We start from the raw sequence: 19,535 nt of genomic DNA, 5'->3' as shown, positions 1-19,535 counted from the left end.
AAATCTCTAAGCAGTCTTCAATGAGAAAGTTGATGTTCCAACAATGTCGAATCCACTCCTTCACACATCTGAAGCTTAATCTCTCTCGATGATGATAATGGACCTTTTCTAAAGGATCTTGTAGTTTTTTTTTTCATTTTAATTCTCATCCATCTGATAATTTCTCATTGGATCGGACACTATGGTTAATGGTGAATGTGTTGGTGATTAGACCTGTTCATGGGCCGGGTAGCCCGATAGGCCTAGCCGGGCTGGCCCGGCCTGACCCCTGAACGGGCTTGTGCATGGATTTTAGCCTGTGGGCTTGACCTCGGGCTTAAAAGCCCCACAAAAGCCTGGCCCGACATTTGTAACTTCTAAACCCTAGCCGAATAACCCTTTCCTATTCCCTCTTTTCATCTTCTATCTTCTCTCCTCACTCACTCTTAAGAACTGGCATGAACCCAGACAGGCAGCCACCATTCTCAGTCTCAAAGGCGATAGGCGAGCTCAGGCACTGGCGAACTCAAGCACCGGTCATCTCTTTCTTCAGCGGTGAGTCTTCTCTCTCTCTCTCTCTCTCTCTCTCTCTCTGCAGTTTTCATTCTCATTCACTGTCGCATATTCTCAGGAACTAGCGAACTCAAGCACCGACAAACTTAGGCACCGGCTCTAGCTGCGCCACCAGTGAACTCAGTCGCCCCTCTCTCCGGTGGTGAGTCCTGCATTTCTCAACTTTGTACAAATCATGCATTTCAACCTCTATTACTCTGTAGTCTGTACAAGTCATGCATTTTTCAACTCTGTACAAGCCTTGTCAGGCTTCTGGCTTTTTATGAGGGCCGGGTATTTGGCCTACATAAATTTTAGGATCACGGTATACAGCCCTTGTTCTGACATTGGCTCAATGTGTAGAAGTAAAATATCCATGAAAGCTCCTATTAGTTAGAAGCATTCAATTTATAAGGCACATGTTAGGCAGGTTTAGGAATGGCAATAGGGTAAGTTCGGAGGGATTTTCTAAATTCTGTACTCTTCGCACCTCCCTAAATTTCTCAACCTGTATCTACCCCAAAACTTGTAGTGAGTTAGATTTTGAGAATATAAATTCTCTCTGCATATGAAAATGTAAAGTCCTCTTTGACCCTTTCTTCCTTGCATTTAAAGGTAGGGCGGGTTGGACTTAGAACCCACTTCTAAATTTCTATTAATTTTTATTATATATAAACAATAAAATAATATGAACAAACATTAAAAAAATCCAATTATTTGATTAAGATATGTAAAAAAAAAACACACACACACACAAACTATCAATTGTCTTTCATATAAAATTCAAAATATTATTAAAGTCATGGCCTAATACATAAAGGTCATATGCTTTCCAACAATATGCTGGTCAGGGAGGGATGGGTTTACCCTAATACCGTATCCTATTCATACCCGTATGGGTTTTAAATCCCAAAACTCATTTCCAACCTAAAATCCGTCCTTCAAACATAAAAAACCTGTCTGTCATTCGGGTGGATATCCACCAAGGTAGAAATTGCCATCCCTAATCAGAATTATTGAAGGCATGGCTTGATGATATGGCTCTTCTTTCCATTTTCTTTATAACCAAGGAAATAGCATATTTGCTTTGCTGATGAAAGAAAGGAAGAACTTCCAGACATGATTCGATATTCATGCATTTCATTATGTTTGGTCAGTTGGTGATGCAAAGAAGGAGACACTGGAATGTGAATGCATTAAAAGGCAGATCCTCCTTGTAAACACCATAACAAAAGTATGAAATCCATTGTACATGATGCAAGAATAAATCGTAGAGCTTTTCTTTCTTTTTTTCTTTTTCTTTTTCTTTTGCCGCTTGTTTGATTAAACCAGCTCACCAGGGGGCCTCTGGATTAGAAAACCAAATGATACCTACGTCGAGTTGAACAAAACAAAGATTAATTAGGCAAACCATACAAATGTGAGGTAGTAGAAGAGTCAAGCATCCATTGGCATGCACTAACCAGTAATAATAGAGGTTAGAGAGAGCATTTATGCTCCAAATCTTCTAGAAAAAGAACCTTTGGAATGAGAGGGAGAGAGAGAGAATCACAAAATCACAATCACATGTTTGTCAATCGGCCATAGTGTTGGAATCTTATTCCCTCCGCCATTGGATTTTCAGTATTCTAAGAAAACTGGGACCCTTCAGTGACGTTCACAATCGGCCATAGTGTTGGATTCTCCACTGACGTTCACAATCAAGCCTATAAAAGGCCCATTTCCTCTACGCCTTGATAGCAATTGTGAATATTAAGCCCACATAGCCCACAGGGTGGGATTGGCTGTTGTTAGTTTAGTTGAGTCTTGTTGAGACTTGAGGCTTGTCCGTACTCCGTACTCCGTACTCGTACTCCGTATTACTCGTTATTTACTTTAGGGCATCAATTCTGATTTCTGACCGCCGACGAGAACGACGCGACGACTTTGAAGTTTGAACGATTTCGGTAGAAATCAGAAACTAGGGCGAATACAAAGCAAAGTGCTGTGGTCAACATCATTTTGTCAAGGAAGAACAGAAAGATCATCATCAGACAAAGATGGGATCGTTTTTCTCCACCCAGCAAGACTCCTCTTCTCTCGCCGGTGCTCCGTCGGGGCCATCTCGCGTCCTCGCTTTCCACTCCGCCTCCGAATGGAGAGCCCACTTCAACGCCTGCAAAGATTCTACTCAATTGGTAATTACAAAACCCTAAACAATTGTCCTCTCTCTCTCTCTCTCTCTCTCTCTCTTGGCAACTTAATGTTGTATACATCCTTCTCTGAAGATGGTGATCGATTTCACGGCGTCGTGGTGCGGGCCTTGTCGATTCATACAGCCAGCACTGGACGAGTTGGCTGCCAAATACACAGACGTCGAATTTGTCAAGATCGATGTGGATGAACTAGTGGTACATGATTTAATTCTACTTTTTTTCATTCTTTTCCTTCCCTTTGATATTTTATTATAATTAATTATTAAATATAGAGGTGAGGTAAATGAATTGAATTAGGGCACTGATCTTTCTCTTGTTTCAATTTGAATTAATTTAGGAGGTAGCACAGGAATTTAAAGTGGAGGCAATGCCAACATTCGTACTGATAAAACAAGGGAAAGAGGTGGATAAAGTTGTGGGTGCCAAGAAAGATGAACTGGAGAAGAAGATCCTCAAACACAGGGGCCAAGCTCATGCTCAAGCTTGATCATTCCCCCCCATTTCCCCTCTTTTTCTTTCTCTGTGTGAGTCACTCAACTCAGCAAAATGTATTATTAGTAGTCTATATCTACTTCTACGATGATAAAAATAAAATAAAAAGATAGAGATGTTAAATTAACACAGTCAGTCCTTGGAGAGAGTAGGGTAGGGTAGGGTAATGAGTCATAACTGTTTGGTGCTTGGCTGCTTGCTTCTCAATAAATTTGAATTTCAATGAGGGGTTTGATTGATAGTTCCTTCTTTCCCCCATTTTTCTTAAGTAAATATCAGTTTTATTGTTAATGAATTTTGGGTTCCTTGTTTGTGTTATTGGTTTCAATTCTTAATGCAAATGCCAAATGCAATACAATCATTCTTCTTCACTTCTTAATGCTTATAAAATCCAAACTTTCTGACGTTGCCCATTTCTTATCCCAACTAAAAAAAATGATCAACCAAACCTTATGCTAGAGAACTGAAGAACTAAATCCAGAGCACATGTTCCATTCTGATTCTTTGATTTCTCTGCCTGGTTACAGAAATCAGAAAACCCCCCTTCAAACCTCTTGGTTTTGTTCAAAACCATTGCAATTTGCAACAATTTAAAAGAAAATAAAACCTGAAAAGTACGGCCTCCAAACTTTGGGAATGGCTTGGAATGGGGATCTGCTCAGAGCGCCCCTCACAGCCACATCCCATCCTACCGTGTATTAGGAACTATCTCCTATGAAAAATAACAAACAAGAACAGGACATTTCCAATGTGTGACTAGAATATGTTATGAGGTTGGTGTGAGGAGCAGATCTGGACTGAGGTCCCACTTACCTGAACTTTTGCCACTACAATGTCTAAATTTTCGAAACTTGTAGCTTAGTCTAGCGGTCAGCATTTTCTCTATTATGTCCAGTTTGGAATATTTTAAAATTCCAAATTACTCTTTGAAATAATATATTGTTTATTGTCTTTTTCCTTGAGATTGAACTAGAGTAGCGGGAATATTTTTCTTTTATTATTTTTTTTTGATAAATGAGAGCGGCAATATTTTTCTTTTATTTTATCCTTTAGAAATTATGAACTAGGGGAGAGGTGATCTTTGTCTTTTGTCATTGAAATTTTTATTGCTTTAATGGTCGTAGAAGAAGAAAGGAAAAAAAGAAGAACGAATGAATGAATGAGAAATAAAAAGGAAAAAAAGGTTTGGTAATTTTACTATATCCTGTAATGTCCATTAGCAGTGCTGGACTAAAGTAACACTATCCAAAAGTGCAAATACTGTAATGGCATTTTTTAAATTTCAGATATTAAAGTGAAATCACCAGCAAGCAAAGTACAAGGTACTAATATGTAATTTACCCAATCACTATAAGGTTTTTATGATTTTGAGAAAATATATTCCTTTGCGTTTTCATATAATTGGGATAAGGCATGGATGATGACGATGATAATATTCCCTCCCCTCTATTGTCCTAGATACTTAATTTTAAATTTTGAGCATCCAATTACAGCTTTGATCTTTTTTTGATCAACACAGTCTTGATCTTTTCAAGGGCAAAAGATGCATTTCATTTAAAACCTATTCTTCTAGCTTTACCGCATGCATTATCCTTTTCCACATAAAAATGTGAAGCAAGCGGCCTCCTCCCAAGTCCCATCTTACTGAAACATATGTACGATTGGGTTTCAAAAGCCATTAACATGGGTTAAGGTCCAAATTGTCCTAATGATGATGCTTTTCAAGCTCTGAGCTAGTTTGTGGTAATGTTTTCAATTCATCATTGACCTGGCCAGTTGAACCATTCAAATCGTCACCTGACCTTGATTCTAGGTCCAATTTTGTTGAAACTCATTGTTTGGTCAAAAAAACGTTGACTTGATTAAAAATCAGTTGACCTGAGTGGTTCAACCATTGACCCATTTGACCCAGTCATTGGGTCATGCGGGTTGCACACTCAATGTATGTGCAAACTTTTAGAGACCTCAACTTTGCACTCTTATGTTCGATTAGGGTATTTTTTTTTATTTTGGATAACTTTTCAAGATCTATGTGTCTCAAAGAGCCAAAGACGCCTTAGCCCTTGCCTTGCTATTTTTGTCAAAAAAAAAACTATTTGGGCTTTAAATTGCAATTTTTAACATTTTTTACAAATAAAAATATAAATTAAACATAAAATAATATTTATATATACATATATTACATATCAAAAATAATTTTACATTTTTAATGATAAAATACATGTTTAACACATGCATGACTTGGAGCCAAAGGCGCCTTGGCCCTTGCCTCGCTATTTTTGTCAAAAAAAAAACTTTTTTGGGCTTTAAATTGCAATTTTTAACACTTTTTACAAATAAAAAATATAAATTAACATAAAATAATATTTATATATACATATATCATATATCAAAAATAATTTTAAGTTTTTAATGATAAAATATATGTTTACACATACGACTTGAGGCAAAAGCGAGTCAACCTTCAGGTCGGTTTTTAAAATATTGGTTTGTGATATCAAGTCATTAAGCCAATGTAGAGAATGTGGATACCGCCGTTTTTCACCTGTCTCTTAAATAATCGCTACAATTGCTTCATAGGTGTCACAAGCAACTGACGGCAGTGACAGTAGAAATTTGTACTACCTTCGCTTTATTCTTATTTTCCTCATTTTATTTTCTTCCCCGTGAAAAAGTCCATGTCAATGGTTTATGGCATTGGCTTGATATAGAGAGCAAACTACTTGCGAATTCCATCTGCCAAAAAAGAGAAAGACTTGCCAATTCATTGAGGATTTCGATCAACTAAGTTTGCCTATTTTAATGGATACGAGGCATTTCAGGAAAGTTTAATCGCAATCACTGAATTCTGAGGGAGAAGGAAATTTAAGATGAAGAAAACAGGAGCCAGAATCGCTCTGGCACAATAAATTGATCCTAATCTTGGAGAGAAGGATTTATGGAGAAAAACAAATTCATTCAAAGGAGATGGGGGTGGGAAATCTTTTACCTTTTTTCTTCGTAATTCTTTCATTGGTTTTCCCCCTAAGATTTGTTATTGCTACTACACACACTGTGTATGTCGTGATACTCTTGACTAGGATCCTTTAGTCCACCTTGGCTACCAGATGAAATAATTTCTTCAATTACTTGCGAGGAGATAACAATGCCCAAAAGCTTTAGTCATTAATACATCGGTAGGACTTGAAGTTGGATACGATCAAGAGAGATTTAGACCAGCAAATCTGACCCACGAACTCTAAAGTGAAAAAACAAGGCCTAAATCCACCACAACGGCAATGCCATGAAAATATAAAAGCTCTGTGACAATTTTCTTCCGGGCAAAGCAGCGAGGGCATGTCGAGTACCAAAACGTTTGATCTTTCTGCTGAATTCTGTTGAGTCTGGTTTTTATTTCCATGTGTTTGGTACAAGGTTCGAAGTATCGATACGATACGCATATTGGCCGTATCATATCGGTACTTAGAAACGGCTGAAACACCTTCTTTTTATTTTTTTTTTCAAATTTTGGTTTTTTTTTGATAATCTTAAAACATGCTTTTTATTATTAAATAAAAAATTGAAAATCTGAAACACCTGAAAACAGGCATTTCGGCATTTCGGACCGTATCTTTTTCAAAAGATATAACACGGGGTATATCGTATCAATACTTTAAACCATGATTTGGAATTGGTAATAAAAAAAAAACCGGCATTATGACACTGAGGTCTATTTAATTATAGATAATGTACAAACAAAGAACTTATAACATATGGTGTAGAGTGCTGACTAATTTAACAAAAATTTGCCCCCATGTCTCGGATGTCAATGATCAATCCCATAAGCGAATCATAAATCAGTATGCAATCATATCTCTTCAAAGTATACCTTCAGAGCTAACTCACTGTAGAAAGAGGCAGCTAAACAGAAATGAGCCAATAAATGCCAAGAAAATAACTTGCTTGTATAGACAGAAAATGCCGAGGCACATTTATACCCCTCCACCGCTTCTCCTTTTTAGTATGGGGCATGCTGAGAAAATGTGAAGAAAAAGAGAGGGAAAAAGAGGCCGAACTGGAGAGCTCACTGTTCTGAACATTAAGGCACAGAGCCCAGGCTTAACAATAGAATGAGTTCTCCAAAGGTGATTATATTATAAGGATGCAGGCAGTTAAAAATGGAAATGGTGGATTATAGATTACATATCTTAATGTAAACACTAGAACTATATATAAAATATGGGAGCCAGATGACCTTGTCAGACAGTGTATGCTTGCTGGATTGTGTCAATGTCGAGACCCTTCAATCTCACCACTGATTCCACGTGTCCCTTCAACGTGTGGAGCTCTCTTAGCCTGAAATTGAGACAGGAAAATGCACCATAAACCATACCATTCACCCAAAGCACATCTTCCCCCTGACCCCCAAAACCAAAGGCTAAAAAAAGACTTCTTGATGAGACTATAAATACCTACAAACAAGCTGACAATGGGGAGAAAACATTTTTGAGGGAATACTCCATTCAGGGTATCCCTCACAAATGTCTTCTTCCATATATTGATCGACAGCTGTAGCTTTTTTTTTTTTTTTTTGATCAATACAGCTGTAGCTTGTCCTTTTTAATTCTTTCTTTTTTCAACAGTCCATCAGAACAGATTTCAAACATCACCAGCCAAAATAATAATAAGGGTCATTTTCTAAAACACTCCTTATAGTTTCGTGGATTCACTAAAACCTACCCCATAGTTTTTTGAGTTTCAGTAAAACACCCCCCATAATTTGAACCAGTTTACTTAATTGACCTTCCATTAGATGGAAGTGGAAAATGACAGTTTTGAACTTAACATCCCTCCAAACAAATTTAATCTACGGAAAACAAAAATGAAAATGTCATTCTTGTTCCTAGTAAAATGCGGGCAACAACTCTATTCCGTAATTTGTTTGAAGGAAGACACATTGCTGACAAAGAAACCCTGAATGCCATTGTTCTCTCTTCATTCTGCTGAAGCCAAACATTCTTTGATAGATCTGAAAATCAAACATTGTTTCTTTCTAGAAGCTTGATATGTAGTTTTAAGGGTACTTTTGGAATAAAAAAGCATGGGCTCATGCCCTTGAACATTTTTCACTCTGTTTATATGGCCGCTTTACCATTTTTAGACAGAAATACAAAGGATTCTTAACAGAAGGTCAATTAAGTAAATTGGTTGCAAACTATAGGGGGTATTCTAGTAAACCATGGTGGGTTTTAGTAAATCCATTAGTGTTTTAGTATATGACCCTAATAATGAAAATAATAACATAAACAAGAAAGCATTTTTTTTCCTTATTTGCTAATCCATCATGAGAATCTAGTGATGGTAATGGTCATAATCCTGCATCCTAATTTCTAGATGTGATCCTATTGAATTCCAGATTCTGCACATTGCTTCAACGACTTGCATAACTATGTTGCATGATGGCCTCTTGTTGAGTTTACCATAGTTTACACGATATAGGCTTGGGTCCCATGAGCTTTTTGGAGACCTCAGAATAACCAGCCAATGTGATAGGTTTAATTGGCTGTTACAAAAACTACAACCATACCGAATACTTGGACGAAATATGAATCCATAGCCACAGGGATTTAACTTATATAATTCCCATTTTTTTATTCTCCCTCCTTTTTCATCAGGAAGGGGAATTCTTAACCTCAAAACCATAATCAGTAAGACAAACCAATTAGGCACCAATAAGAAACAATTGATTGTTAGATTATGCCTACCTTGCAATCTCAGCTCTCCTTTTGGCCTCTTCAGCCATCTGGTTGAGATCTGTAAAGCTGGTTCGTTCATTAAACATTGTGTCAGGTGGCTGCAGACCGTGAAGAGTCCTTTGAGCATGTGCCCACTTGAGCTCACGCGCTTCCTTCCCAAAATCCTTCTTTCTGGTGAAGGCAATCTGGAATACAAAGAAAATAGCCACAGACAGTAAGGAGAAAGAGATGGTAAAATTACAATTGTGTATGTTAAACCACTGCAATCCATACCCTTTGCTCAATAACAAGATCCCAAGCCCGCCCACTCAGAGCATATCGAATAATGAACTTTATAAAATCAAGGGGGATGTAGAAGATGACATTATAAATCCAAACAACACCAGCCCAACCCCATCCAATCCCTTCAATTGCAGCAAATCCCCAGTTTGCGTAGACTGCAATCAGTGTCGCTATCTGTTGAAAACAAATGGAAGGTAAAGACATTCCCATAAAGGAAAGAAATTATCAAGAGATTGCACAGAAAGGAATAGAAAGTTCACTAACCAGCTGAGCAACCACAAAAGCCACAATGAGCAACAAGCCAGGACGCTCCAAATAAGACCAACTCCGAGCTCGTGTCACAAATATGAGGGCCTGACTAATGGTGCTCACTTGTAGATATATGGCTGATGCAAGCTTTCTAAAATCATCATGAGCTTCTTTTTGGAGGGTTGAAACCCCAAACACTCTCTGGCAAATCATTATTCAAAGAGCCGATATCTAATCAGTAATGTCTGGGGTCTGTGTATGTACACAACAAAAAATCAACAACATTTTACAAGATCAAATTATTCCTAACTACTAGATCTAGGAAATGACAATATCACAAATATTCAACCTATGCCTTTTCATTAAGTTTCTATTTTGGTGAGAGCTTTGTTGAATTTTTACACTATGTTGAAAAGAAAGAGAATAGAGACTATCAAGTGTTTTGTCAATGCCACTAAACAATAAGAACCTGGCAATTTCTTTTAATTTTCAAAGATCAAAGCCGCATACCGGGAAGAAGTCTGTTTTGTAAGCAGCCCAAAAGAAAATAACTGTCATCATTGCCAAGTAACTACCAAGAATTATCCCAGTTGCAAAAATCTCAGCCAACTTCCAGCTGTCTGGCAAAGGAGAAGGTTTTACCCTATCCTTTGATATGGTCATTATGGTACCTGATGTTCATTAGCAACAAGAACCAACTGTCAAGTGTCACCAAACTACATAGACCATGAATATCCATGCATCATCCACTAGAAAATGTAAAAAAAAAAAAAAAAAACTCTTTTCTTCGGCCTCACACTGGTTATATTTTTCTTTCAGGAATGGGAGGGGAGATACAAACCATCATTGAGGATGGCAATAATGAGCACCATGAAGGGTGGGAAGTCAAACTCCCATATGAGGGCCAGCAGCATAAAACCAAGCTGTCAAAGTGGAAAATTTAGAAAACAAATAGTAGGAAAGAAGTAGAAATTTAATACATACCATAGATTCCATAACAGTAATAATTATAAAGGTTATTTACATGGTAGTTAAAAATATATACTTTCAGATGACTTACCACAATACGGATTGTTATAGAAACCGCATAAATCTGCAAGGAAGAAGAAAAAAAGAGGACAGGCACTATCAAAAAGAGCTCAGATGTCAAACAAGAGCCAATCTTTTATCAAGATAAAAAAAAAAATTAAACTGCAGGACTTTTAACAAATTAAATTGTATTACTGTGTAATTTTTCATCCTCTGAAAGATTGCTCGACTAGTCAACACTGCACTTATAATAACACTAAGGCCAGGTTCTGTCAGGACAATATCAGAAGCACTACGAGCTGCATCAGTTGCATCTGCAACAGCTATCCCTATGTCAGCCTTCTTAAGAGCAGGTGCATCATTAACTCCATCCCCAGTCATTCCACAAATATGTTTCCTTGCTTGCAAGCGTTTAACAATTTCGTATTTGTGCTCTGACACACAAAACAAACAAAATAATAAGTTCAGTCAAAATAAGCAAGCACAAGGGAGCATTTTAGTACTCAAACACAACAACTAATAAAAGTATCCCGCCTCCATACACAACAGTCGTTGAACTCTACCAGGGAAAACACCAGCAAAACCATCAGCTTTCTCTATCAGTTCATCAATTGGCAAAGCGGCAATTGACTCATCCTTGTTCTGACCCAGCAAAGCAGATGATGGGTACATGTTGGTGCCCATTCCTAGACGCCGTCCTGTTTCCTTTGCTATTGCCAGTTGATCACCTGATTAAAATGAAAGTAATAAGAAACAACACACACATACATATACTAGCTGCTAAACAACAACTCCTGGACTAAATGTAGTGGGCAGACTTTTCCATTAAAAACTAGAAACCAAAACACCAAAAGTGATGAGGAGAGAACAGTTTCAGACAGAAAAAATGGAAAAATATAAGACATTCAAAATTATCTACAGTATGTGTTAGGAACATGCATCAATCAAGTCACACAAAACGGTTCAAGTTGCTATCTTGGCCCAAAGCAGGAGAAAAAATAAAAGAACCAATCAACCAAATTAACCAACCCTTATTTTATTTTATTTTTTGATAAATAAATGAAATAATTTCATTGAAAAGAAACACCTAACTCCTCACTGGGCAACCCCAGTCTATGTGTTCCCTCCCCACTCCAGCTCTTGCTAGTGAGTCTGCCAACAAATTAGCACTCCTAGGAACCTATTTGAATGAGAACCAGCCCTTATTTATTTCTCATCTTGAACCAGACAAATGCTACTATCTTGGGATTAAAACTGCAGAATCAGTAATTCTTAATGCAAGTGTTACCTAGAAACTTCATAACTAAGTATTCAGGAGTGTAGGGCACCCTAACATAACATCATTAAACACTTCCTGACACCACAGTGCACTGCTTGACACCTATTGTGTCAACATGTCATCCATCAGATCAGACACACTGGCATGGGAGACCTATTACAGTGGTGTCAAGCTGTGTTGGACACAGAATACTAAGGTGTCTTGTTATGTCATAATCAAACTTAATTTAGTTTTAACTTGTCTTGTGTTATTAAAATGTGACGGCATGCTGTATCATTTTCCCAGTTATAAATAGGGGTGATCGTTATTGGCCCAGCCCAGGCTCGGCCCACAATATATATTATATATTTAATAATATATATAATAAAGATTATATTTTTATATTATAATATATTATATTATGTATTATATATACTTAATATTATATAATATATATATATAAATTCATTTATATTATACATATTTATGAGCCACACTTGTATCAACTCAGACAACAATCAATAGTTAGTGTTACACTCAAATCCCACATTCCTTAGGACTGAGAATGAAGGCTTTGCCTTTATCTATAAAAGGATAGTTAAACCAAGTCAAGCCAAGTTTAAGAATCAAAGTGAGGCCCTAGGAATATAAAAAAAGAGAAATATAAGAGAACATGCTTGGTGCATGATGTTACTTGTATACTACTCTAAGAACCGAAATTTATCTGTGGAACCCAGTTATAAACCCATCTTCTGTTTGTCCCATCTTTACTTTAAAACCAGGGGTGATCATGGGCCAGGCCCCGACCTGCCTTTGGGCCTATGGCATTTAATAGTAAAAATTTAACTATTTAGAAAACTTCAAATTATGTGATGCATAATGCATGAAAAAAATATTGCACAAGCCCAAGCTAAGACGGCTTTGGCTTGGCTTTGGGCCTATGACACAAAAAGTAATCACTCTATGTTTCTAAATCTACAAGTGCACATCCTAATTTTGTCAAATAATTCAGTCAAATAGTATACCATCTTGTTATCTATTTGACAAGTTCTACCCAATGTTCCATATTTCTTACTACGGGTATTTAAGTAACCAATTTAGTTTAAGCATTAAAAGTCAAACAGAGCCTTTCAAACACAAGATAGTTAAGGCATGTGCCATAAGACAGAAACCTACCTGTGATCATTTTAACATTTACCCCAAGATTCAGAGCCCTCCTTATTGTTTCCGCACTGTCATGTCGAGGAGGGTCAAAAAGTGGCATGAGACCAATGAATTGCCATGGACCTCCTGGGCTCTCTTTCCTGCCCTCTGGAACTTCCTGTACATCAGCAAACCAAATACAAAATAAAAAATAGGAAGATTAGTTAGAATTGAAAAAAAAAATCAATATCAGCAACAGGAAAAGAATTAGTTTATTGCCTGGTATGCTACTGCAAGTGACCGTAATCCTCTCTCTGCAAACTTATCGATCACAGCATGAACTCTACGTTCTATGTCTGATTTGTTGTGTACAAGATTTAGAATCTGTCAACCATAATGCTAGTAATGAGGATAAAACAAGCAATAAACAGGAGCCATCAAAATACATAAAAACAGTAATGGACATACTTGCTCTGGTGCACCTTTGCTGACTCGATGCATTTTGCCTTCAGTGTCAATGTAAGTCAGAGCTGTCCGTTTATCAGTTGGATTAAATGGAAGGAAGTGAACCTCTTGAATGCCAGCCCGTGCCTTTTGTTGGTGAACAGAATGAATTAAAAAAATTACCAATAAAAGTAACAAGGTTTAAAATCTAAAAGGAAATTTCTATGATAAGTCAACTTACTTCCTTGGGGTCGGCCAGCATACCAACTATAGCAGCGTCTATTGCATCCTGGTTTTCCACTCTGGAGGCTCGAGCTGCCATCAGCACAACTGTATCAGCGTGAACTCCTTTTGAAAAAACCTGGATAAATAAATTCATGGGAAGGATTAGAAAATGAATATAAATTGTGCCCCCTATTAGAACAAATTCACAACTCCACCCAACCCCCTTAGTACCTCAATTAGATTCTTGTCAACTGTGAGCTTGTTCAAAGTAAGAGTTCCAGTCTTGTCACTGCAAAGCACATCCATGCCCGCCATTTCCTCGATTGCCGTCATTCTCTTTGTGATAGCTCCCTGCATTCGTTGATAACATAACCCCTCTCATATTCAGCGTTGTCAAACAGAATTAATCAATTAGAATTGTCAAGTCACCAGTAAGTCCTTGATGATCAACCTGTTGGGATAGGCGATGTGAACCAATGGCCATTGTCACTGACAGAACTGTGGGCATGGCTATGGGAATCCCTCCAATAAGAAGCACCAGTAGATTGTCAATTCCGGGACGATATTTCCTGTGTTGAATTGGATACATGACAATAATCTCTATTATCATTCCAATAGCAATAGAGCATATACAGAAGTTCCCGATTGCAGTCAAGACCTACAAAGTACCATACGAGAACAAAATTAGGTGAAGATCAGCATGAGAAGACAGGAACAGATGAAGAGAGTTGCATTACCCGAGCCCTTACCTTTTGGAAGTGGCCCACTTGATTTGTGGTGTCTACAAGGTGAGCGGCCTTCCCAAAGAAGGTATGCACACCAGTGGCAATGACCACCGCTTCAATCTCCCCTTGTTTGCATGTAGAACCAGAGTAGACACCATCCCCTGGGCCTTTAGTCACGGGCAGAGACTCCCCTGTAAGAGCAGACTGCAAAACCCAAACAGGATTATTCACGTAAATTGTTTAAGTAGATTAATCCAACACCATGACGGAAGAAAAACCGGGTATAGTTAAAGAAGCACCTGGTCGATTTTTAATGGATCCCCTTCAAGGAGACGAGCGTCTGCTGGAATAATGTCCCCGAGCTTAATACTGATTATGTCACCCGGGACAAGAATAGAAGCTTCTTCTTCGCTCCACTTTCCATCCCGAAGTACCTAAATTATTTTCATCGGAAGTAATGAAAATTGAGAATCTACGCATGTATCAAGAATAAAGTCATCCTCAAGCAACCAAATACTGCCTCCGCCTACTACCTTGCCTTTGGGAGCGAGACGAGCCATGAGAGCAGCAGCAGCATTACCCGCGTTGTTCTCTTCAATGAAACTGATGGTCGAGTTAATGAGAAGCAGAGTAATGATACCAACGAAGTCCTGCCAGTCTGGAGGCTTTCCCTGCAAAACAGAACACATGAATGCATGACTAAAACCCATTATATTAGAGAAATTAGAAAAGAAAGAAAGAAAAAGGAAGAAGGCAATGCTCACTCCTCCGTTGGCGAGTGCGATGGCCATAATTGCAGCAGCTTCCATGACCCATGACAAGGGGTTCCACATAAACCCTAAGAACTTCAATATCTTACTCTCCTAAAACACTCCAATAAATAGAAAGAAAGAAGATGAACCCCGATTAAACACAAGCAGAATACTCAATGAAGAAGGAGAGCATAGACGTAGCAGAGAACCTGTTTCTCTTCAAGCTTGTTGTGTCCGAAAATAACCAATCTCTCCTGAGCAGCCTCAGTTGTGAGGCCCTCCTTGTTACATCTCAAATTCTCGAAAACCTCCTCAATCGGTATATTTTCCTGCAACAACAAGTCAAAAACTCAAAATAGAGTCCATGACGAACGCATAAAGAACCAACCAACACATGCCGCAACGAAAACAACAACTAGGTCCTCGGAGCAGATCTTGTACCAAATCCACGGCCTCCTTCAAGACAGCCTCCAGAATTGTAGCTTTATCTCCCATGTTTATCTCTTCTACTTCAATCTATCCATAAAGAAAGCCCAAGTGCAAGATCAGAAACCATGAACAGTTACAGCAGAAACACACAAAGAACAAGGTTAAACTACAACCAACCAGTACTGGACCAGAGATTATCAATCAAAAAGATTTTTTTTCCCTGTTCAAGAGTTTCAAAGAGTGTTCTTGGCAGACGAAAACGAACACATCTCAACAAGAACCATAACAGCAGAAGCAGTTAAAAAGTAGAAAAAGAGGGGAGACAGCTTTCTCTTTCATCCCTTTTTTCCTTCAAGCTCCTGCCTCAGAGTGAGAAGTGATAAAGTGACAAGTGAGAAGCTCGCGCTCTCTCTCTCTCTCTTCCTCGGTTATGTAACAATGTCAGGGCACGATCGTCTCTTCACGGGTAAACAGCACAAAGCCACAAAGTGGAACATGTACTTGGCGGGTACAACTTCAACGTAATTTTTTTCTTTATTTATCAAATATATATAAATATTTGTGTGGCCCAGCAAGAAGACGGGGAATAAAAAATTAATAAAGAATAAGAAGTCAAGTTCAATTCAACGATGATGCCCTAAATCATCGGATCATAAACAGTCTATATCGTGCGATTGGAATCTTTCCCCGCTTTATTTTATTTTAAATATAAATATATTGTGGTCTCCGGTGTTTGACACCTGTCAAAAGATCTCCCTCAGCTACTCGGGAAGCAGGCTCCAACCGTCTGTCTTCTGTCAGACACGTAGAAAAAAGCAGAGATCGAATCGAAGTAACCGTACAGCTTGTGTACAGATCAACTATGTTCGTCGGGTAGTAGTCGGTGTATCTGGTTCGTCAAACGTGTGGGACCATAATAAAACAAGAAAGCAACTTTTCTTTAAATTTTATTATTTTATTTTATGTGGTATTTGGATTATTGGTATGTCATCGTGAGGCCATTGTGTCTTATCAACAGTCTTTTTATCTTTGCCAGATGCAAATGCCCATACTACCATTGCTTCCACGCAACTAGGCAAGAGTCAAAGTACGAATATATTTTGAAAATGTAAAAATATTTGTATATATCGAGTTAAATTTAAGGTTAAATATATACAAATAATGTATAAATATATTAAAAATATAATTAATATATATAATACATAAATATCATATAATTTATTAATTATCTAAAAATTTACAATCACTTTTTATGAATTTCTCTTAAATTTATCATAAAATTTTTAAAACGCTCAAAATTTAGCATGTCAGTAAGTTTTTATTTTTTAATAATTATCATCCGTTAAAGTATCGTTAATGTTCATTAGCAGAAATTGTCCAGCACAAATGCAATTCTTATGATCAAAATACCCCCCCCCCCCCCTAAATGGCGAATCAGCCTTATTAAACATAATTTTGTGGGTAATCTACTGTTCATCGTCCCAAACAGCGGCGGCAATGGATTCAAGTCGACTCCATTTATGACCAAAACATCGAAGAGGAGATAATGACTAACGGGATGAGCTTCGACAAATCGGTCGGCTCCAATCTCCTTCTTCGACATCAGTGAAGCTAAGAATGTCGATTTTGTTAGTTTGAAAGAACGAAGAGAACCATTTTCTTCAGCAGAGCAGATACAACAGCAAAAGAAACAGGCATTGCCCTAACTTCGTACCCCCTACTTCCTCTTCCTCTCTTTCTAGAGTACGAGAGTGGTAGAGAAAACAGAAAAGTCAGAGAGAATAATTATCATATCTCCGATTTTCTCACTCATTGCAGTCGCCGGCAACAGATGTGCGTTAACCGCCAGCCCCTCGTTCTTATCTAGTCCGATCCCCCTTTTCCGTTGTGATCGGATTGCTCTGTAAATGTTCCTGGTCCGATGAGGTATTTTGGATGTGCGTGACCGATTGACGGGGATAAGCCCATCGAAAAGGAAGAAATACAACGTTTGAAATGTTTCTGGTCCGAAGAGGAAGCCCCGTACGCACTGTTTGAGACATCTTCCCACAGCACTCCCCCTCCGACGTCGACGTAAGCTGAGTCGCCAAACCTCACCACCTCAATCTGAGTTTCCATGGACCCCGTGTCGATCACCAGCCCTCTGTCCGTCATAGCCTGGCCATTGATGGAGTGGCCGTTACCCCTTGCAGCGACCGTGAGATGGGCGGACCTGGAAGCTGCTCTGATTACTCTAACTACGTCTTCTTAAGAGGCTGGCCTGATGACCGCTAGCGGCTTTGCTTCAACGATACCGCCCAAATCCTTGGCAACAGCAGCGGTGCGGACAAAATCTATTGTCCCTTGTAACTCAAGGCCTCTTAATAGGCTTGCATCGTCGTTGTCGCCTGGTTTGTTTCAATTCCATTTTCATGAACGAATCGCTCCAGGAATGCTATCATCATCGCCGTTGGCGGCAGAGAGAAGGGAGAAACCATCGAAGCGGAAGAAAGAGAAGCCGGAGATAATGAAGGTTATAATAATTGATTAACAATGTCCGTTAGTCAAGTTACCGTTACTTCGCTGACAAAGTGCGTTTTGGACGTTTTGAAAAGTTATGTTGAGTTTAAGAGAATTCATAAAAAGTGATAGTGGGTTTTAGACAATTACCCATTTAATAATTTATTAATCAATTATTATATCAATTGTATCAAATTTATTAAAATTTCTAAGACATATCATATGCAATTCATAACTTTTAGTTACTAAAATATTTATTCTATTATTATTATTTTATTTCTATAATTTTTATAAAATTAAAAATCATTTTTTATATAAATGTAGATTAATAGATTTGATAGATTCAATTTAATGTTATGTTCTTGAATATTTTATAAACAATTTTCTATTTTTGTAAATAATAAATATGTTGTTAATTAATGCAAACTAAAATATTAATTAATAATTTAAAAAATATATAAAAGATTTAAGATATATATTATGTGCATTTCTTGGGATTCGAACAATCTTTTGATGTAAATATTGATTTGATAGATTATTTATTTCATTATTTTATAAAATATTAATTTTGAATATTATTCTATTTAATATTTAGTTGGAGTTGTTAAATATAAACATATATAATTCAATTAGCCTGATAAGCACAAATGACATGATACTGAGGCTATAGTTGTAGCATTTCCCATGCCCCTTACTAATATACCAAATACGATATACCCCATATAAAATGTACCATATTGATATTTCAAACCTTGGTTTCATGTCCAAGTCATACAAGTTAAATCAGAATTTTATTAGAAGAGGAAGATTATTAGGTGGGCTTTTCAAATTTTTTATCCTTTTTGGAAGAAATTATAAAATATAATCTACATCTTCCTTTTGTTTCTTTATTTTTATGCCACATAATTAATCATTGTTTACTATATCTCTCATTGTTTCGTTGAATTCTTAAAGCATATTCTCACTTTCTTTTTAACTTTCCCCTTCCGATAAATTATGAAATCTCTAAGAAATCATAATATTAAGACTACAACATTTACATCATAACATGTAAGTTAACCCAAAAAGATTTGGCCACTTAAGTCACTCTATAAGCATCCTTGATATAAGTCCTATTTACAAAAACAAAATTAACGAGTTTGGATTGGGCAATAGGAAACTTAATATTGTCCCCAATATGATTAAGCCCAACATCTTATATTGGGATTTTTTTGCTACGTATTTATGATCATGTAGGGCATGCTTTGCTCATAATTTAACAATGGATATGGCACTAAACAACTCCACCAATGTGATTCTATCTTATATCAGTACTAGTCCCAAACTCGAATAGAGGAGGAAGGTTGCATCAAGTTGGCATTTAGCACTAAAACTTTTTACCAATCTCTCATGATCATGGATATGCCACTAACCAATTCTGCCATAAATGGTTTTCAAAACAAGACCAGATCGGATGGTCTGATTGGAAAAACCGGAAATCGATCATGTGACAGATTTCATTTTTCCCCAAAACTGGAATTTTGCAAAAAATCGTTGATTTGGTCAGT

General features: G+C 37.4%; 2 protein-coding genes across 3 annotated transcripts; one reads left to right on the top strand and one right to left on the bottom strand.

The window, feature by feature from the left end:
* Window positions 1–2,277: 2,277 nt before the first annotated feature.
* On the top strand, window positions 2,278–3,513 carry TRX2 (thioredoxin 2). The gene is made up of 3 exons (XM_010273913.3): window positions 2,278–2,708; window positions 2,799–2,921; window positions 3,064–3,513. The coding sequence occupies exons 1-3, from the start codon at window positions 2,571–2,573 to the stop codon at window positions 3,211–3,213; spliced, it is 411 nt and encodes a 136-aa protein (XP_010272215.1). The 5' UTR covers window positions 2,278–2,570; the 3' UTR covers window positions 3,214–3,513.
* A 3,628-nt stretch (window positions 3,514–7,141) lies between these two features.
* On the bottom strand, window positions 7,142–16,010 carry LOC104608053 (ATPase 11, plasma membrane-type-like). Of its 2 annotated transcripts, none has more exons than XM_010273912.3 (22): window positions 15,667–16,010; window positions 15,502–15,576; window positions 15,270–15,389; window positions 15,073–15,171; window positions 14,842–14,979; window positions 14,608–14,742; window positions 14,333–14,512; window positions 14,035–14,241; window positions 13,815–13,934; window positions 13,600–13,719; window positions 13,383–13,505; window positions 13,194–13,298; window positions 12,948–13,092; window positions 11,077–11,241; window positions 10,709–10,947; window positions 10,545–10,577; window positions 10,326–10,407; window positions 9,995–10,155; window positions 9,500–9,685; window positions 9,227–9,409; window positions 8,963–9,138; window positions 7,142–7,553 (listed from the first exon to the last, which is right to left on the bottom strand). In XM_010273912.3, exons 2-22 carry the CDS (start codon window positions 15,553–15,555, stop codon window positions 7,457–7,459), a joined length of 2,868 nt encoding a protein of 955 aa, XP_010272214.1. In that variant the 5' UTR covers window positions 15,556–15,576; window positions 15,667–16,010; the 3' UTR covers window positions 7,142–7,456. The 2 variants fall into 2 exon arrangements, with proteins under 2 accessions (XP_010272214.1, XP_088760153.1); XM_088904027.1 differs by having other exon boundaries at window positions 15,663–15,891.
* Window positions 16,011–19,535: the final 3,525 nt, after the last annotated feature.

The sequence above is a fragment of the Nelumbo nucifera genome, chromosome 4 (genome assembly GCF_055504915.1).
Source record: "Nelumbo nucifera cultivar China Antique chromosome 4, China Antique-T2T, whole genome shotgun sequence".
Lineage (NCBI taxonomy): Eukaryota > Viridiplantae > Streptophyta > Magnoliopsida > Proteales > Nelumbonaceae > Nelumbo > Nelumbo nucifera.
The sequence above is the reverse complement of the archived record's forward strand: the minus strand, read 5'-3'. Positions and strand labels throughout refer to the sequence as shown.